At 51.8% G+C, this 16519-nt stretch overlaps 4 protein-coding genes across 4 annotated transcripts; 2 read left to right on the forward strand and 2 right to left on the reverse strand.

Moving 5' to 3' along the window:
• Positions 1-459: 459 nt before the first annotated feature.
• On the forward strand, positions 460-3144 carry CkaCkLH20_05221 (uncharacterized protein; the record flags this gene model as incomplete). The annotated part of the gene is made up of 3 exons (XM_038887940.1): positions 460-573; positions 676-1003; positions 1058-3144. 3 exons carry the CDS (start codon positions 460-462, stop codon positions 3142-3144), a joined length of 2529 nt encoding a protein of 842 aa, XP_038746982.1.
• Positions 3145-3723: 579 nt separating this feature from the next.
• Positions 3724-5479, reverse strand: CkaCkLH20_05222 (uncharacterized protein; the record flags this gene model as incomplete). The annotated part of the gene is made up of 5 exons (XM_038887941.1): positions 3724-4009; positions 4067-4323; positions 4515-4541; positions 4599-5067; positions 5130-5479. 5 exons carry the CDS (start codon positions 5477-5479, stop codon positions 3724-3726), a joined length of 1389 nt encoding a protein of 462 aa, XP_038746983.1.
• Positions 5480-11397: 5918 nt separating this feature from the next.
• Positions 11398-11947, reverse strand: CkaCkLH20_05223 (uncharacterized protein; the record flags this gene model as incomplete). The annotated part of the gene is made up of 3 exons (XM_038887942.1): positions 11398-11492; positions 11550-11649; positions 11732-11947. The coding sequence occupies 3 exons, from the start codon at positions 11945-11947 to the stop codon at positions 11398-11400; spliced, it is 411 nt and encodes a 136-aa protein (XP_038746984.1).
• Positions 11948-14051: 2104 nt separating this feature from the next.
• CkaCkLH20_05224 (uncharacterized protein) lies at positions 14052-16304 on the forward strand (the record flags this gene model as incomplete). The annotated part of the gene is made up of 8 exons (XM_038887943.1): positions 14052-14221; positions 14276-14333; positions 14398-15009; positions 15055-15108; positions 15179-15617; positions 15675-16091; positions 16153-16179; positions 16240-16304. The coding sequence occupies 8 exons, from the start codon at positions 14052-14054 to the stop codon at positions 16302-16304; spliced, it is 1842 nt and encodes a 613-aa protein (XP_038746985.1).
• Positions 16305-16519: the final 215 nt, after the last annotated feature.

The following is a 16519-nucleotide window of genomic DNA, read 5'->3' on the forward strand; positions in this document are numbered from 1 at the left end:
CTCCAGGAGTGCTCCTGCCCCCTTTCCTGCTTGTTACCTGACGCTGCCACTGCGAAACCGTCCCGTCTGCTGCCACGCGCCTCGCCTCGCCTCGCCTCGCCTCCCTGCCATACGCCAACCCAGAAATTCGCTTCTGACGCAAATGCGCCGCGTCGGCACCCAACCTTGCAACATCCTATAAACAACCGTCTTGCACTCATCATTCTTTTCTGGCCATCTTTCTTCTCTGAATTCTCTCCTCCTCACCGATACCTATTGCTGCATTTCCCTTGGTAAAGGAACACCAGCTTCACGATTCCCATTATACCCCAACCGCTCTGTGATACCCCGAACCACACCGTTTTCTTTTCATCCTTTTTTGCTCCCTGTACAACAACAATATCATCACCACCGATAATTACTGTCACCCACCAACCTCCCGAACCGAACGATTTTTTGCGATAATCACGATACCCAATCATGTCAGCAAACGTTAACAAACCGACCGACCTCAAGCAGAAGGAGGCGGATGTCAACCGCAAGCTTCAGCTTTACGGCATCATCTCCGCTTTCCAGGCTGGAAAAGTCCCCTCGGTACGTCAGTGCCGGCAGTTCTTGGCCCACGCGTCTCCGCTGGGCTGACCCCTGCCAATGCCCCTGCTCAATTGCATGATACTGACGTGATCCCCGTCACAGAATGACCAAATCGACATCGCTCTGAACAGCTTTTTGGCGTCCAAGGCTCTGTCAACCCCCCCAGAGAAGCTCTCTCCCGAGGGCAAGGCGCTTGTCGCCGACGCGCGAGATGTCGTACAGCAAGCCAAGTTCCTTTTGTTGTCCAAGAACCAGGGCAACCTGCTCCAAGATTTCATCTGGCAGACAGAGCAATTCGACCCCAAGGCTGTCGATGTCCCTGGCGCCCCTGTCAACAAGGACGTCGCCCAACAGCATGGAGACAAGGCAGTCCAGGGTCTCCGAACCCTCGGAACTCTGTTGATTACCAACGGCCAGTTCCGCAAGTTGCGTATGTTGCACCCAATCTTGTCTAGATGTTCCATCTTATACTGACATCATCCAGTCAAGGATGCCAGTGTCCTCCTTCGCGACATGGCCGGCGATGCCGCAACCGAGGCCGCCCAGCGTGTCCGGCCTTCGGGTGAAGCCCTGGACCAAATGGACCGTCCCGCCGAGGACAACACCTGGCATGACGCTCCCGACTTCTCCAAGGAGAACTTGAAGAAGCAAGCCCAGAACGTTTACAAGGGTTCTCCTGCCGACGATGCCCGGGAAGTGCTCAACGCCGGTACCCAGGGTGCTCACCCTCAGGGCCAGCAGGCCCCCCAGGATCTTGCTGCTACTGCCGCTCGCGACCAGGCTCAGGGCACCAACTCTGGTGTTAATGCCCAGAACGGCATCAACGCCGCTCGCGATGTCCTCGAGAAGAAGTACAACGAGAACGTCGACGATGAGACTCGCGAAAAGGCACGTCAGCGCAACGAAGAGTACCGCCGCCGTACCAAGGAGTATTTTAACAAGAAGATGCCGCAGGAGCGCAAGGAGCAGACCATTTGGCGTCTGAAGAAGATGGTGCTTGAATGCCAGCAGCACCCTGATTACGCTCAGGCCATCGAGACCCTTCTCAACCTTGCCGAGGAGTATGCCGGACACTCGCGGTCCCTTGCACAGGGCGGAAGTGGTACTGTCAGAGACGCCCGTGCCGGACTCGCCCAGGCTGAGTCGGACCTCAAGACCCTTATTGAGCGTTTCGCCAACGGTACCTCCACCGACGACTTGTTCGACTCCATCAACCAGATCTATCGTGATGCCGACCAGGATCGCGAACTCAAGGACTGGTTCAAGTCTATGGACCGTTACGTCCGCCGCTGCCTTCTCGAGCAGGGTTACATCCTCGATGACCACTCTACTCAGGAGTGGAACAACTTGTACGACCACGGCCGCTACCTCCTGCGCGACAAGTACCGCGCTCACACCGACCACGTTCTCGATGAGATCAAGTTCCTTGCCGACCAGTTCGACCAGGACCCTCAGAACAAGCGCTTCGCCCAGTCTGTTCAGAAGCTCTTCACTGACCTGGGCAATGACGAGAACGGCAAGCCCACGTTCAAGCCTCACCTTGTGAAGGATCTGTCCGAGGTCATCATCCCGGCCATCTTTGAGAATGTCGCGTACATCCCCATTCCGCGTATCGAATACAGTGACCCTCAATTCGATGCCGTCATTGAGAACCTCGTCCTTGAGTCCGACAACTTCATGCCCAACATTTTGGAGGTTAACAGCGAGAACTACTTCTTGTGGGGCCGAAAGAAGATCGCCAACAAGCACAAGCAATCCTTTGAGGTGAAGGTCGCTGGTGTTCAGCTCGATCTTCGTGATGTCGGCTACCACGTCAAGCGCAAGCAGGGTTTCCCTTCCCTCACGGATACTGGTATCGCCGACATTCTTCTCGCCGGCGATGGGTTCTCATTCAAGATGAAGATGTCGTCTGCCGACAAGAAGGACAGCCAGAACTTCTTCAAGATTGACAAGGTCGACGTTGACATCAAGCACATGAGCATCAAGTTGAAGAAGTCCAACCACAAGCTCCTCTTCGGTCTTGTCAAGCCCATAATGCTCAAGGTCCTTCGCCCTGCCCTTCAGAAGGCTGTGGAACAGGCCATCAAGCAGCAGGCTTCTCAGCTTGACGCTTTCCTCTTCCAGGTCAAGCAGGAGGCCGACCGTGCCCTCGATGAGGCTCGCTCTGACCCTGAGAACACTCCCAACATCTACAACCGCTACGCTACTGCTGTCCAGAAGCGTGCCCTTCAGGGCAAGCAGAAGGCTGAGGCAGTCGCCGCTGACAAGAAGGTCAACGTCGCCATCACTAAGGAGGAGTCTATCTTCCCCGACGTCAACCTTCCCGGCGGTATCAGCACAAAGGCAACCGAGTACAAGGAGCTTGCCCGTAAGGGTGAACGTTGGGAGAGCCCCGTCTTCTCTATCGGCAAGGCCAGCAAGTCCACCGACATTCCCGATGCTCCTCGCGTCGAGCGAAAGAAGCATGGCTTGCCTACCCAGCAGGGCATTGCTCCTAACGGTGTGAACGGAGACCTCAATGGTCAAGTGCACACTCTCTCAAGCAACCCTGCCCACGTCAGTGGTTACTAAAGATGCTGTGGCGACACTTCTTCTCCTTTGTAAGGCGGATGGAGATTGTATGACGAGAAACGGCAAACGAAAAGGCTTATACCCGGATTGCTGACCTTGGGGTTACGGAGGACCTTGAGTTAATGACGCGGCTCCTTAGTAATAATTTCTGTATTATCAATTTCATTGGGTTCACATTCACGATTATTCTCCAGATACGTGTGACAAGTCGTGAGGTGTTTGCAAAGCATGATCCTCTACACACCCTGAAGCAATCGCTGCAGTACGAAGTTGATCTAGGACGATTACTCAGTTAAGCCATGCCTGTATCACGTTGGCACCCCAAACGTGGGTGAACGTTCGACTCACCTCCAATTACGTTCACATAGTCAAAACGGGCAGAGAGCGCTCGAAGCGCAAGATACGCCCTACTGACACCGTCGCCATAGGTTTCTCGGATTTCAGAGCCTGGTACGATGGAAACATCTCCCTCCACGTTACGTTTCTCGAAATGATGAACCATCATCAAGGTGTACCCAGAAAGAAGTGCCGAGCAAGCGATGGGCGTGACTGCGTCAAGATCGGGGTTAGTCAGGCTGTTCAGCCCTCAGAAGGCGGACAGGGTACAGTACCGGAGCATCCGATTCTCACGAGCCCCTCCAGGTCGACCGCGATGGTTGTTGCCGAGTCTACGCAGATGCGGAGGGAGTCTTCTCGCGCGAAGGGGAATACGCGGGCTACGTTCTCGAGGTGGCGTTCTCGGTGCGAGGGGATAGGTTGGGTGTGTTGTTGGGATTCGGTGGTTGGTTGGAGGAGGGACTCGAAGATGCGCAGGATGGGGATGTTGGATATGAAGGCGCGGTATCTGTGTAGCTTTATACGTGCGCTGGAAGGGTGTTAGAGACGGAGTGAGTGGTGCTTGGGTGTTTGGGAGTTCACTCACCTCATTAATCGTATCCTGGACGTCACCCCGAGGGAGGCTTCGAGCTTTGATTCGGGATCTTGGTGCTGTTGTCCGTCTTCGATGGATGTGCACGGGGCGAGGGCGTCGAGCTGGTGTGTGATGAGGGACTCGAGGAGGTGGATGTTGCGGTTGAAGGAGGGTATGGCCGATTCTGAGGGGATGCCTTTAATGAGGGCTACCAGGAGGAGGGTTGCGGATACGAGGGTTTCTTCGGCGAGGATGTATTGGCGCCAGGACTAGGGGGGATGTTAGTTGGTGACGGGTGGTGAGGGAGCGCGGGAGGGGGACCTTGGTGGTGTTTGATGTTGTTGGGTATGGAATTGAGACTTTGGTTATGTCTATCGTCGACGTGGGGGACTGGGGCGTGTTAGATGGGTTGGTTTGTGAGAGGGAAGGGGAGGGAGGGTATGCGTACTTTGCAGCTTACGATGGAGGCCTGGCATAGACATACGTACTAAAAGCATCCACATCAGCGAAGAATCTCAGTGAGGAGGGTGACCTTGTGACCTACGGACATCCACCACATCCTCCTCAAAGCCTCGTCGTAAACCCCCTCGTACCTCTCCACCCCTTCCTCGACGAGCCTTCTCGCGAGCTCAAACCCCTTCTCAGCGAGCCTCGTCATCTCCTCGATGTCACCGCGATGGAGATACTGGAACAGGCTCAGCACGCAGTATGTCAAGGCCGTCTCGAAGGACTGAGGAAGGTGGGCGTGGAGGGTTGATGGGGAGGTGGAGGGGATGAAGGTGTCGATTGCGGCGAGGGCCTTTTGGGCGAGGGATTCCGCTGTGGATTTGAGGGAGGGGTCTGGAGGTTGGGTGTTGGTGGCGGGGATGAGGGTTAGGATGGAGAGGAGGGAGAGGAGGAGGGGTGATGAGGGATTGTATGCAGCGGATGAGGAGGAGGATGTTGTTCGAGCTGAAGGCGGTGGTGGGAGGAGGGGTAAGGAGTTGTGGAGATGGGTGTAGTAGTCTCCCAATCTGTGTTCACGATGAGAATATGGAGTTAGAAAGGGAGGGATAGATGGGTTTGGTGCACTTACACATCAGCATCTGAGGTATACCCGTGAACCGGGGACGCCGCCTCCGCCAAACCGGACGGTTCTCCTACACTCGCGCGGGGGAAAGACGGCAGGCTGAAGAGGTTCGCGAAGAAGTTGTCCAGGTCGTCTTCCGAGTCGCCCCTGAAGATGCTGTCGAACTGGGACACGTCGAGGGTGTCGTCGAAGAGGGAGGGGAGGAAGCCGCCGGGCGGGTTTTGGTAGAGGTCGTTTGCGATGCCGTCCGTTGAAAGTAATGTGTCGGAGGCTGCGACGTTCTGAGAGTCGTCGTGGGTGAAGGTGTCGTTGAGATTCTCGGCGACTGGATGGGCCGGAACGGTGTTGGAGCGCAGGCCTCGCCGGCTGGTTGTGAAGGTACATGGCTCGTTTCTGCGTAGGCACTAATCACAAATAAATCCGGATTTAGTTCCGCGACCATTTCCCCAAAGGAGGATTTCACGTACTCGCGTACAAGGGTTCTGGCCGCTGCAGCGGACGCGAGAGGTTCTGCTACTCAGTGTGAGAGGAGGAACTTGGGGCTGGCGAGGGCCGTGACGTACCATGACGTGCAAGCGGACTTTGTCGGAGGAGTCGCGAACTTTTTACGAATTGGAGGCATTCTCTCTTTCTGGTGCGAATTATGAGAATTTGGTACTGGTGGGTTTGGCGATGAGTTCGAGTGACGTTGGGAGACGATCGGGATGTCGTTGCCAGTTGGAGAAGATGGGGACGAATCCCGACTGAGATTGGAGACATGTCGGGATTTCACCACCCCTGACTCGTAAAAGCTGCCAAAAAGTTCTCCACGCCCGCCCCAAATGTTGGAGATAAAGTCACCGACACCCTCTCCAAAGTCCAACACGAACGATAACCCACATCAACACGATGAGCACGAGCTCGGGAAGACCGCACGTGTGCTCGTTCTGCGGTAGGGGGTTCCGTAAGAGCGAGCACCTTCAACGTCATCGGCGTATACGTGGGTATTCCGTTTGATCCCTGCCTGCCTGCCTGCCTGCCCGTCCGCTATTCTAACTTCTCTCTGAATGGCGTTCGCTTGAGCTGCATGGTGACGACATGAAGACACGCTGACGGTAATGAACGTATTGTAGATACGAATGAAAAGCCGTATGTTTGCGGCTGCGGAATCTCTTTCGCGCGCCGAGATCTGTTGCAGCGGCACAGGCGCCGCGGTCACCCAGGTTGTTCGCGTTCCGTGACTGCTGAGGTCGAAGTGAGACACGGAGATACGGCGACCTTAGGGGAGGTAGACAATAAGGACGACTCTTCGCATGATACCTTGCCTCTGCCCCCCGAGTACCACAACCTAGGTAAACATGCCCATGTGCAATGAACCGTGAGAGAGCGCTGATTACGGCTCTTCTCTAAGGCCCGTCATTCCCGGCGTTAAGACCTGATCAGAACGCGTTATCTCAATTCGAGACATTTTTCCAAAACAGTGGTCTACGACAAATGGCCGAGAGCCTACCTCCTGGACCCAGCCTTGGCTGTGGGGTCCAAGATGAGGTGACGGGAGAAACACCACCGATGGAAGAGGCGGAAAGGTTGTTGCAAGAGTATCAAGGTCAACACCCAGAGTACAGGCCGCCATCGTCCCAAGCCTGCGTCCGGTACTTCAAATCTTGCTTGGCGAACGATAGGTTTCAGTTGGTTCATCCCACAGTGAAGCCTGAGGACCTACATGTGGTCTTGCGGCTTGCTATGTATGCCCTCGGGGCGTATCACCTCTTCGAGACCTCTGCTGCGACGTCGCTATTTGAAGCTGGTAGAAGTATCGCGAGCAGAATCTGGACGGATAGGGGCCACAACATTGATGGTTATGACCAAAGGTGAGTGGTCACGAAGCACAGAACCCGCTGTGAGCGAGTTTGAAGAATGACGGATTAGCAGATCTGCTTCTCAGATGGCGAGTGCTGCTATCTTGATGTGTGAGTATGTTAAGCTGGAGCAGCCGGTGGACTTTATGGAAGAGTTTCGGGTTCTTTCGATTGGTCTGATTCACTTTTTTGGAGCTAACCGCACTCCTCCCGAGAGGACACCGTCGGCCAGTCCTAGAAATTGGATTGAGGACGAAATGAGCAACCGGAGTCGGACCTTCGGGGCCTGCATCTTGGTCTCTCATGCCTTTCTGCTTATGTGTCCCAGTTTCAGCGATTTCACTCCCGGAGACTTCAATCTACCATGCCCAGAAAGTGTTTGGACGAGGGAGAACGATGACCTCGCTGGGCAGAATCAAGTAATCGATTTTCACCATGATGGTGACGTCGTGTCATCGTTTGAGAAATTCCTCGGCAGCGACAATCCGGAAGATGACCAGGGACAACCAGATTTTGCATTCAAAGTCGCTGATCCCCAAACGGCTATGATTATAATATCCTGCGCGATGCAGCGCATGCGGATTTTGACGGATATGTCGGGAATGCCAGGTCTGGCGAAAACCGCGATATCGGAGTATCGGCGTACTGTGTAAGTCTTCGGTCTCAGAACCTCCGCCCTCCATGCAGAGTACTAACGAGCTTGACGTTTAGCAAAAGCATTCATAGATTTCAAGCAGTAATCAAGACGTCCATAAGCTCGTCGACGACAAGGACGATGAATCAGCGACTCTGGAAGGACGCAAGAAGTTTACTCTTCCTGACAAAAGCTCTGACCGTCCTGACGGATCGCTATTCATGGCTTGATGTACTGAATACACCAAACCCGGCAGAGCTGGCGGCAAAACTCCACAAGTTCCAGACTAATATGCAGGTTGACGCGGAAATATCTCTGGAAATACGTCTATCCGCGGTAGAAGACTCTGCGAGGTTCCTGGAAGCGCCCGCGGAGACCGGACTCACCTTCTTCGTCCGAACAGAGTCTAGCTCTTGGGGCTTCGAGACCACGCTGGCGGCGTTTTGTTCCTCTCTGATTCTTTGCAGATGGATGACGCCTTTGAATCCGTTCAGCAATATCGGTGGGCTCAAATACCTCCTTCCCCAACGCTTAACAAGTCTGAATGGAGCTGACTTGTCGAAGAAAGCACAGACTTATTCCAAAGGATTAGGAGGCTGGTCATCATGGCATGGGATTCTCTGGACGGCGTCGAAGCATTGCCAGAAAGACCAGGCTTTAAAGTCCTTGCGAGTTCAGTTTTGGAGCTTTGGGGGCGCATTCTCAGTGTGCCGGAGGCGAAGCCTCTCGCAAGATTGCTCGGGGAGAGTTTGAAACATTATGCGAAGTCATTGGAGAGCAGGCCGGTATTTGGACGCTGACATTGCGTCCAGCTACTGAGCCTGTTGTCGGTTCCTTCTCGTGAGGTTGTTCATCTGCGAGACTAGTGTTGAGACGTTCACGGCGCCGTATCCAAGTAATCTACTTACAGGGGCACATTAGAGAGAGATAGAGACTCGATCGCGTGTGACTGCAGAGTGGGGGAAGGGCATCAAACAGTAAAATTAAGCACTGCATGGGCGTAGCTTCAACATGCTCCAGACGTAAAGGGAAGCACCCGAATGTTTCTAAACATAATCTCCACGCCCAGTTTCTTTGACTCAGAACGGTTATCAGTATAAGGGAAAAGTAGTATGTAACGCTTATATGATCGTACCGATTCCCCAAGCTTTTCACTCTCGTTGATGCTCTTCATGGACACCGAAAACATTAACATAAACAAAATAGATTTCGAGGAGCAGTACCGGGACGACTTCATTAAGAAGAAACTTATTTGAAGGGGGGCGACGCCTGAGAACCGAGAAACAGACCGCGTCCAAGGCAGCTTTCTAGGTTATTCACAGCCAAAGTGAATAAGACGACGACGACAGCAACAGCAACAGAAACAGCGAGGACAGCGAGGACAGCAACGTAATTCCAAAAGGACATAACATTAGCGATGCTTACCGTCGGCCAGACCCACCCAACGGTGAGCAGAGTTCACATATCACCACAACCATCTGCGGGCACGACGCCGTCCATTGATACGTGCCACAGCTATCTCCCCTCGTGCGAAGCGATAGTCAATGGTTTTCTGGATGAGGTTTGACGGGCCGGTTCTAGGGTCAACCCAAATCAACGCCCAGTCACGCCCCACCAACCATGTCGGCCTCGGTGACGGATCCCAACGCGGCGACGGCGGCCCACACGGTAGTGACAACATTGTCAACAGCGGATGTAGCTTCTCTTCAAGCGCTATCCCCAACTCGTCCCGGTATACGAGGTCTAGGCGTCCGCAAGGACAAGATGCGTCGAGCCACATATTGACTATTTCCAAGCTCTGAAGGCCAGAAAGGCTGTCGCATAGTTCGTAGAGAGCTGGGATATCGCCGTGCCAACGCACTCGTGGGTCGTCGTAGGGGTCTGCCGCTAGCCTTCTAACGTTGAATGAGAGGTGCAGCCTTTTGATCTCGTGGGAAACTGAGAATCGGGATAGAAATCCGAAGTCGTCTCTACTCGATGGAAAGTGAAGCTGAGTTCGTCGTACAAGATGTGTCGGCAGTCTAGATACCTGTTTGTAAACTTAGAAGCAAACTCTATGTGAGAAGACGCACCCAACTCACATCTTCTTGCACGAGAGAAGAACTCCAAGGAACGGCGTCCGTTCGAGAGTTTCGCTACCTTGTGTCCGGGCAATCGCAGCCTCTTCGCATTTCCAGTGATTATTCCAAGACGACAACAACCGACGGGACCAAACAGGATCTTCTATCATCTCTACACAACGGCCTTCCATCAATCGCTCCAGTTCGACCTGACGCTCGTCCGGGCCATCGACAGCCGTTGTAATGCAGGGCGTGTGGGTGTACCGTCCCTTCGCGACGAAGACGTGCTGAGGCGGCATAGATCGCAAGAGCTCGCGGTAGATGGGCTCCCTAAGTTCGTATGGGAGTCTGAAGAAGTTGGATTGGAGTTGGGTGTCGGCCGACTCTCGCAGGCGTGCATGGTCTATGGGATTCTCGGCGATGTCTTGAGTGGTTACCGCTGAGGGTGAGGGCAACGATTCGGTGAGAGTGTTTTCATAATATATTGAGTCAGAAAACAGGCCATCGGCATTTTCCTTTGATTTTCGATTAGGAGGCCAAAGATTCTTCAGGTGCTGTTGAAGTGATTGCATGATGAACAGTAAAAAATCAGTCGAATGTTTTTGCAACCTAATTTGACGCTGTCTTGCATGGGCAAGCTCCAGTTTATATATCAATTCTCGGATGCCAAGATTCGAGCTGTACGGAGTGTGTTGGTCCTATTATTAGCACATAGTCAAGCAGGCAGCTCCGTTGCCTGCAGGTCCAGCACCGACAACGCCATTGTTGGTGGCGGTGAGTGCCCCCAACGGGTGGTTCGTACCAACGGATTGACAAACATCCAGCCCAACGCGGCCAGTAACTTCCGAAAGACACATCTGCACAAGGGACTTTAGAAAGGGGCAAACATTGCCCAGCATCTGAGTGCCAGGAGAATTGAATTGTTGCACTACAGTCTTGGCAGCAAATGGCATGGTCTTTTCAATTTTGCAGACTAGCATCGTTCATCAAGGTCAATTCCTTAAAGGTAAGACTATTCCCAATATTATACGCCTAAAAGCTGATGACATCAGAGTTTCATTCTCTTGAATATGAATGTTTAATGTTGAATAGTATAGTGTGGCACTAAGATAGAGAAAAACAACATGAGGGTAGCTGCATTTTATTGCGTAGCATGTGGCAATCCATTGTCATGGCTGGAACAGCACGGACACCAACACGGATTCCGCAACTTGACTTGATTGAGCTCGTCTCAAACTGATAAATTGCAGCAAACACTTAAGAATGTGGTTCGCTACTCAAAATCAGTTTTTCGGGGTTGAAATCAACCTTCAGCAGTGCTTTTGGTCCTCTATGTCTTCGCTACTTCAACGCTAACTGACCCATCACTTTGGACAGAATGGCAATTTGCATCGCTTCTTGAACCGAACGGGTTAATTAGTTAATTTCCATATACTCTTTTGTTATGCCAACATCAGAGAAACGCCCGGTCTAGTGGCGAGGTGAGAATGGAAAAAGAGACTGTTGAATTGTAACACAGAACTGCAAAGGTACAGTGCAACCTCGCTACATCTTACAGCCTAGTAGTTCGATAATGATCAAAACAAATAAATCAAACTTACTAAGAAGGTTTTACGCGGAAGCAATTCCGCCTGCTTCTCCTATAAGATAAAGACCAACTAAACGCTACAATACATCCGTGCATTGCCTCTCATCCGGCACTCTCCCGGACTTAAATACTTAAGTCGCACACATCTATTCCTTCACCCATCGATACCTTTCACCTCCCCTTCCTTGGTGACGTCAACGTTGAACTTGGTGATCAACTGAATTACGAGACCTAAGTATGCAAGACTGTCTGCAAATTGCGTCAGCTCGCGTCTGCGGTGGGGAATCTGCTAGCTGTTCAACGTACCTGCATTCTTCTCGTTCCGGATTCGCAAAATATTCTGCCACAGGTAACATTTGTCCTTGGGTTGGTCTACTGCGTTTCCCCCAGGATGAGTATGCATGAGCTGGGCAGAAGTCTTGTTAGCTTCATACGAAGTATGTCCGATAATGATGTGCACCAAAGTGTCTGATGCTATGCGGCCTTACCTCATGCAACATGATGACCTCTGGTGTCTGGAGGATGTCCACGTTGGAATGAAACTCATAACTCATTCCAAAAACGCGTGTAAACGTGTTGGAAATGTTCTCAAGAGCGTCATCAACCTTCTTTGCAAGTTCAGGTCTCATAGCCTTCAGAACCCTCTCTTCGCTGAAACGCTTCCACCCCTTCTCTTGGAGCCGTTTGATATATCTAGGGTTCATCGTGATTGACGCCGCGTATGTCTTCAGTTGTGACATTTTGGGATGGTCTCTTACGTCCTTGTCGCCCCACGACATCGTAGATGCCTCAGCTGCTTTAGTGCTCAATGCATGCTGGTGCATTATTGCATAGACTGCGTGATCGCTCCCAAACCCACCGCAGCTGATTTTGTCAAAATAAGGGCTTTTGCCGTTACTCGCCTTGTCTCGTTTGACGATATGATCAGTGTTGCAGAGTATGACCTAGTAAAATTGTAAGCCGGTTATAGTGTGTTGAGATAGATGTAGATCACCCACCACATCGTCCCAGTTTTCATGTTTCTCTCTCCAAAACCGATCAAAGGGATCAACGTCTGTGTGCCTCAGCCTAGCAACACCTGCGAATCTGTCTTCAAGGTTATATGATTAGCTCCTTGTACATGACTAGCCAAAAGCCTCACTACCTACTTTGTGCTCTTCCAACGGATGCAGGATCGTCACCAGGGATCCACCTTATCTTCTCATTAATCGCGGGATGTCTCTCGTTTTCAGGCTTCGAAAGCACCAGTGCAGCATCTGCAGCCCATTGGATCGCCTTGTCGACAGATCCCTTCATGTTGTCGTAGATTTCCGAGCCTGCATGATATGATTTGTGAGCAAACGACGCTCTTGATGACATTAGGAAAAAGTGCGGTCATCGTGTAGCACGAAAATAAAAAAAACATTCATATGAAGCAACACCTTGATGAATAACTTTTCGATGACACTAGGCATACGCACCTTCCGAGCCGCAGCTCTTCTTTTCAATTACATATTGACCAGCTGAAAAAACAGGTCGGAACAAAGCCAGCAGAAGAATGACTGCAAAATACATCGTGAATGTGGTATATCCTAGTTCTCATAGAACAAGGCTAAAGTATGGTTTACTGCTCACTTTTCTTTGGGAATGGCCGGGCATTTTAAATTTAAAATATGTGCGTCCGTCTGCTTCATCTCGGGTCATGTCATCCCAGAACTTCTCTGGCTCCAAATAGCATATCTGGTATTTGCTCGCCTGTCGTTGGGTGCAGTTAGCTGCCCCCAAATGCAAATGCGACTCATAGCCTCCAGCCCCAATTACACGATACTTGTCCATTACAAAGTTCCCGCACCAGTTGCTTTCTCGACACTTATGTTGGTTGGTAGTAAACGCCAACCACAACTATCGGAGTATGATTGGCTCAGGTTACATGTAGCCAAGAAACTCGTATCCCACCGTAATGAATTCCTCTATGCCCACCTACTTGTGTTGGTTCACTGCCAGGAACTGTGCATGCACTCGCATGGCATGAGCTTCGCCCCCGCCCCCGCTTGGGGGATAGTCTGTTGGAACGGACGCCGTCCCTTGTTGCCAAGCAGTAAACTGATGTTGAGGATATCAAGAACGGCCTCACCATCGACTTCGGGGGTTGATGCACATTGCCGCGTTGGGGTGAAAGTTGATCATTCGGCACATGTGTCACCTCGAATAAAGGCCAACACTGAAGGTCTACGACCCCATCTGGCGTAATAGACCCCAAGATACGTTGGTCCAGAATTGGAAACAATCAATTTTTAGCATCAGAGGTCATTAAACGACAGCTGGTTCTCGTGTTAGAATGTCACCATTGTCGGATCTCACTGTTGCAGACAGTCTACGGTGATAGTTCATTTTCTATTTGGGGAAGCATCCCTAATTCGCCTCACTCCAGCCGCTTCCTGCTGGGTAAAGTTGTAGCCTTTTAAAGTCTGACAGTTTCTGATGAGAATGGCAAGATCGTCTAAAGATAGAATCCAGGTGGCGCCAAAAGCGTCCGGTCTGGAGTGAGCTCCTGCCGGAAGTACGTGGCACTGAAGGTGGCAGGGGCGAGATTACCGCGACATGTTGCCCGTCTTTTCCATCACGTTATCAAAATTTCGGAAAGAGCAATAATGGCCGACGAGTGTACGTATTTAGTACTCGCAGAATATTTTACATAAGTAGGCCGTAAGGCCCAATGGTCCCTTCGCTCTCGAGCTTGATATTTGTATGCCATGCTCGACGCTCAAGAAAGTAGCAAGTCAGATCCCCCGAACTTCTCTCAGCAGTCACTCTTCGAAAACTTCGCCCATGATGATTTGTGCCGCGTTCCATTTAGGACTGCTGTTTCTACTTCCTCCTGCTTTGGGGTTTCCCCAGCCGCACGCCACGGCAACCTCAGCACCTACAGGCACTGTCAATGCCGCCATTGCGCCTGGGCAAATTCAAGTTGACCCTGTGGAGGTCCCACTGCCTTCATCGTAAGTGCTTTCATCTTCAAAACTAAGGAACCGGCTGATCAGATCAATCCTCAGGCCGCCAAAGATTGGTGTCGATACCAAATATCTCACACTGGAAGGAACCTCGACTAAAGTAAGCATTGAATACGTTCGCGCCCTCCATCTCAGATCCAATATAACTCTAATATAAACCAAAGTGGATTGGAGTCGATGACTGGTTTACCGAACCACCCTTGCCAGGCGCAACCGACGCCCCCCAAAAACAAGGGCTCAAGCTGTCAAAAGGCGACAATGGCCAGGTCGAAGTAGCCCTGAGCAAGTGGTTCCGTGATGAGTTGATCTCCATCTCGAAAGACGTGGCGAAAGAAATATCCTGTGCGCTCAAGCTCGGCGCCAGAGCTGGCCCGGCAGATACCGAATGTCGACGGCGGCAGCTCACACGGATCACCCAGAGATTGGGCCAGAACGAAAGGCTCATGCAGGAGATACAGCGAGGCGGCCAACAGCTGGCGAGGGTGGCCAATATCAATGCCGCCGAAGTAGCTTCGCAGGGCAATGCGGTAGCCATTGGTGAACCACTCGAGATATCAGAGGTGATGGCTGCTATGGGCCTTCATGTTGACCAGGATGCAGTCCTTCTGGGCGGCTTTGGTCTTTCGATGGCTATCATCATCTGGCAGGGCATGAACGTGGTGGATGCTGTCGTTCACAAGTTCGAAATGCCGACGCCGGAAATTGTTCCCCTGACCAATTTTCACGCACCTGACACAGAGAAGCCGAAGTCCTGCCCTGAAAAGCTAGAAGATATGGTAAGTCTCGCATTTTTGAACAACTATTCAGCTGACAATCGTTAGCCGGAATGCCGGCTGTGCGATGGATCCCGAGATTCTCAGTTCAAGTGTACAAAGGTGAGTTCCAACTTCCATTGTCCATGGTGATGCATTCAGTCTTGATATACGTACTGATGAGCCATCATAGGAGGGAGATTTCAAAGATTGTACTTGCATGCCGGCACCTATGTCTTTCGCAAGACCTGAGATCATTGAAGAAATGTTCGACGTCGAACAAATCATTATAGACTTCAATCTTCAGAATCTGGACGAGGTACCAAAGGATCCGACAATTCAGTGTGGGAAACGAGAGGCATCCGGTCTACCATGGACTATTTTTGCTGGGGAGAAGCATACTCTTACCGAGCAGTTCTGCGCAGAAGTCGAGAAGAACCGCATGTCGAAGCTGAGGTGGATCGTCGACACAGAGGGACACAAGCTGCGCACGATGTCTCTGAGGCGTCGGGCTCCTCCTGTCACGCCGGATACTTATAAGGACTACTCAGTGGAGCTCGGATGGTCCCCTAAGCCTTTAGGGTGTACAAAGTCTTGCATAGATGCGTACAAGTTCATCGCGATGGGTGACTGTAAGTTCAAACTTGTCCCATTCCACCAGTTGATTTGACCCCTGACGCTTCCCACAGGCGGCCACTATGGTGGCCAGCAAAACGAGATGGGGGTAGATGGTTCGTGGACAGACGCCTGCGGGACTTATTCATGGCATGTTATCCGACCTCAAAGGGCTGCGAAGAAAACGCCATTGGAGAGAGGAAAGGCCAAGTGCGTAACTGGTCCAGATCCTGGCAATGTCGACCTCAAATTGGAGAATGCGTCGGTATGGGCATGCGGCAGACTCGACGAACTATCCGAGCTTCGACCAGGCCAAAGCTGGAATAACTCGGAGTATGAAGGCGGCAAATCGATGTACAAGCTCTCGGTTGAGTGGCCCCAGGATTGCGTCGCGGATGGCCTCGCCGAACAAAAGGTCAATCCTGGTCAACCACTCAGTCCTGTGGAATTTAGCTGCTGGAGCGATGGTTGGTGGAACATCCGTAGGGATTGTGAGTCTTTTTGTCCCAATAGTAACGGCGACTGTACGAGTCTAACCCTGGTTGACAACAGGTTGGAATGATGGCTACGGGCTTCAAGGTGAGCTGCCCTACCCAGTATGCTGAAAGGGGCTTGAAAGTGGAATACTAACCCATCTAGGTGGTATCAATACCGTTGGCGGGGAGCGCGACTTTGGCTGTGTGAAGTACAAGTTCGCCATGTAGAGAGCGGTAGCTTGAACGGGTAGGAGTGATTTTGAACATTTGCAGCATACGTCCGTGTAGAAAGAATTCAAAGATGATTTGATTTGTGTACAGCCGAGATGGATAAGTCCCAATGTTGTCATAATAACCATCAGCTCCTCTGAAGCATCCGAGGATGTTCAAAGAGACTCATACTGTGTGTGTCATCTCGGCCGAGTTCCCCGGTCTCCGACCCC

This window comes from Colletotrichum karsti, assembly GCF_011947395.1.
Source record: "Colletotrichum karsti strain CkLH20 chromosome Unknown Scaffold14, whole genome shotgun sequence".
Lineage (NCBI taxonomy): Eukaryota > Fungi > Ascomycota > Sordariomycetes > Glomerellales > Glomerellaceae > Colletotrichum > Colletotrichum karsti.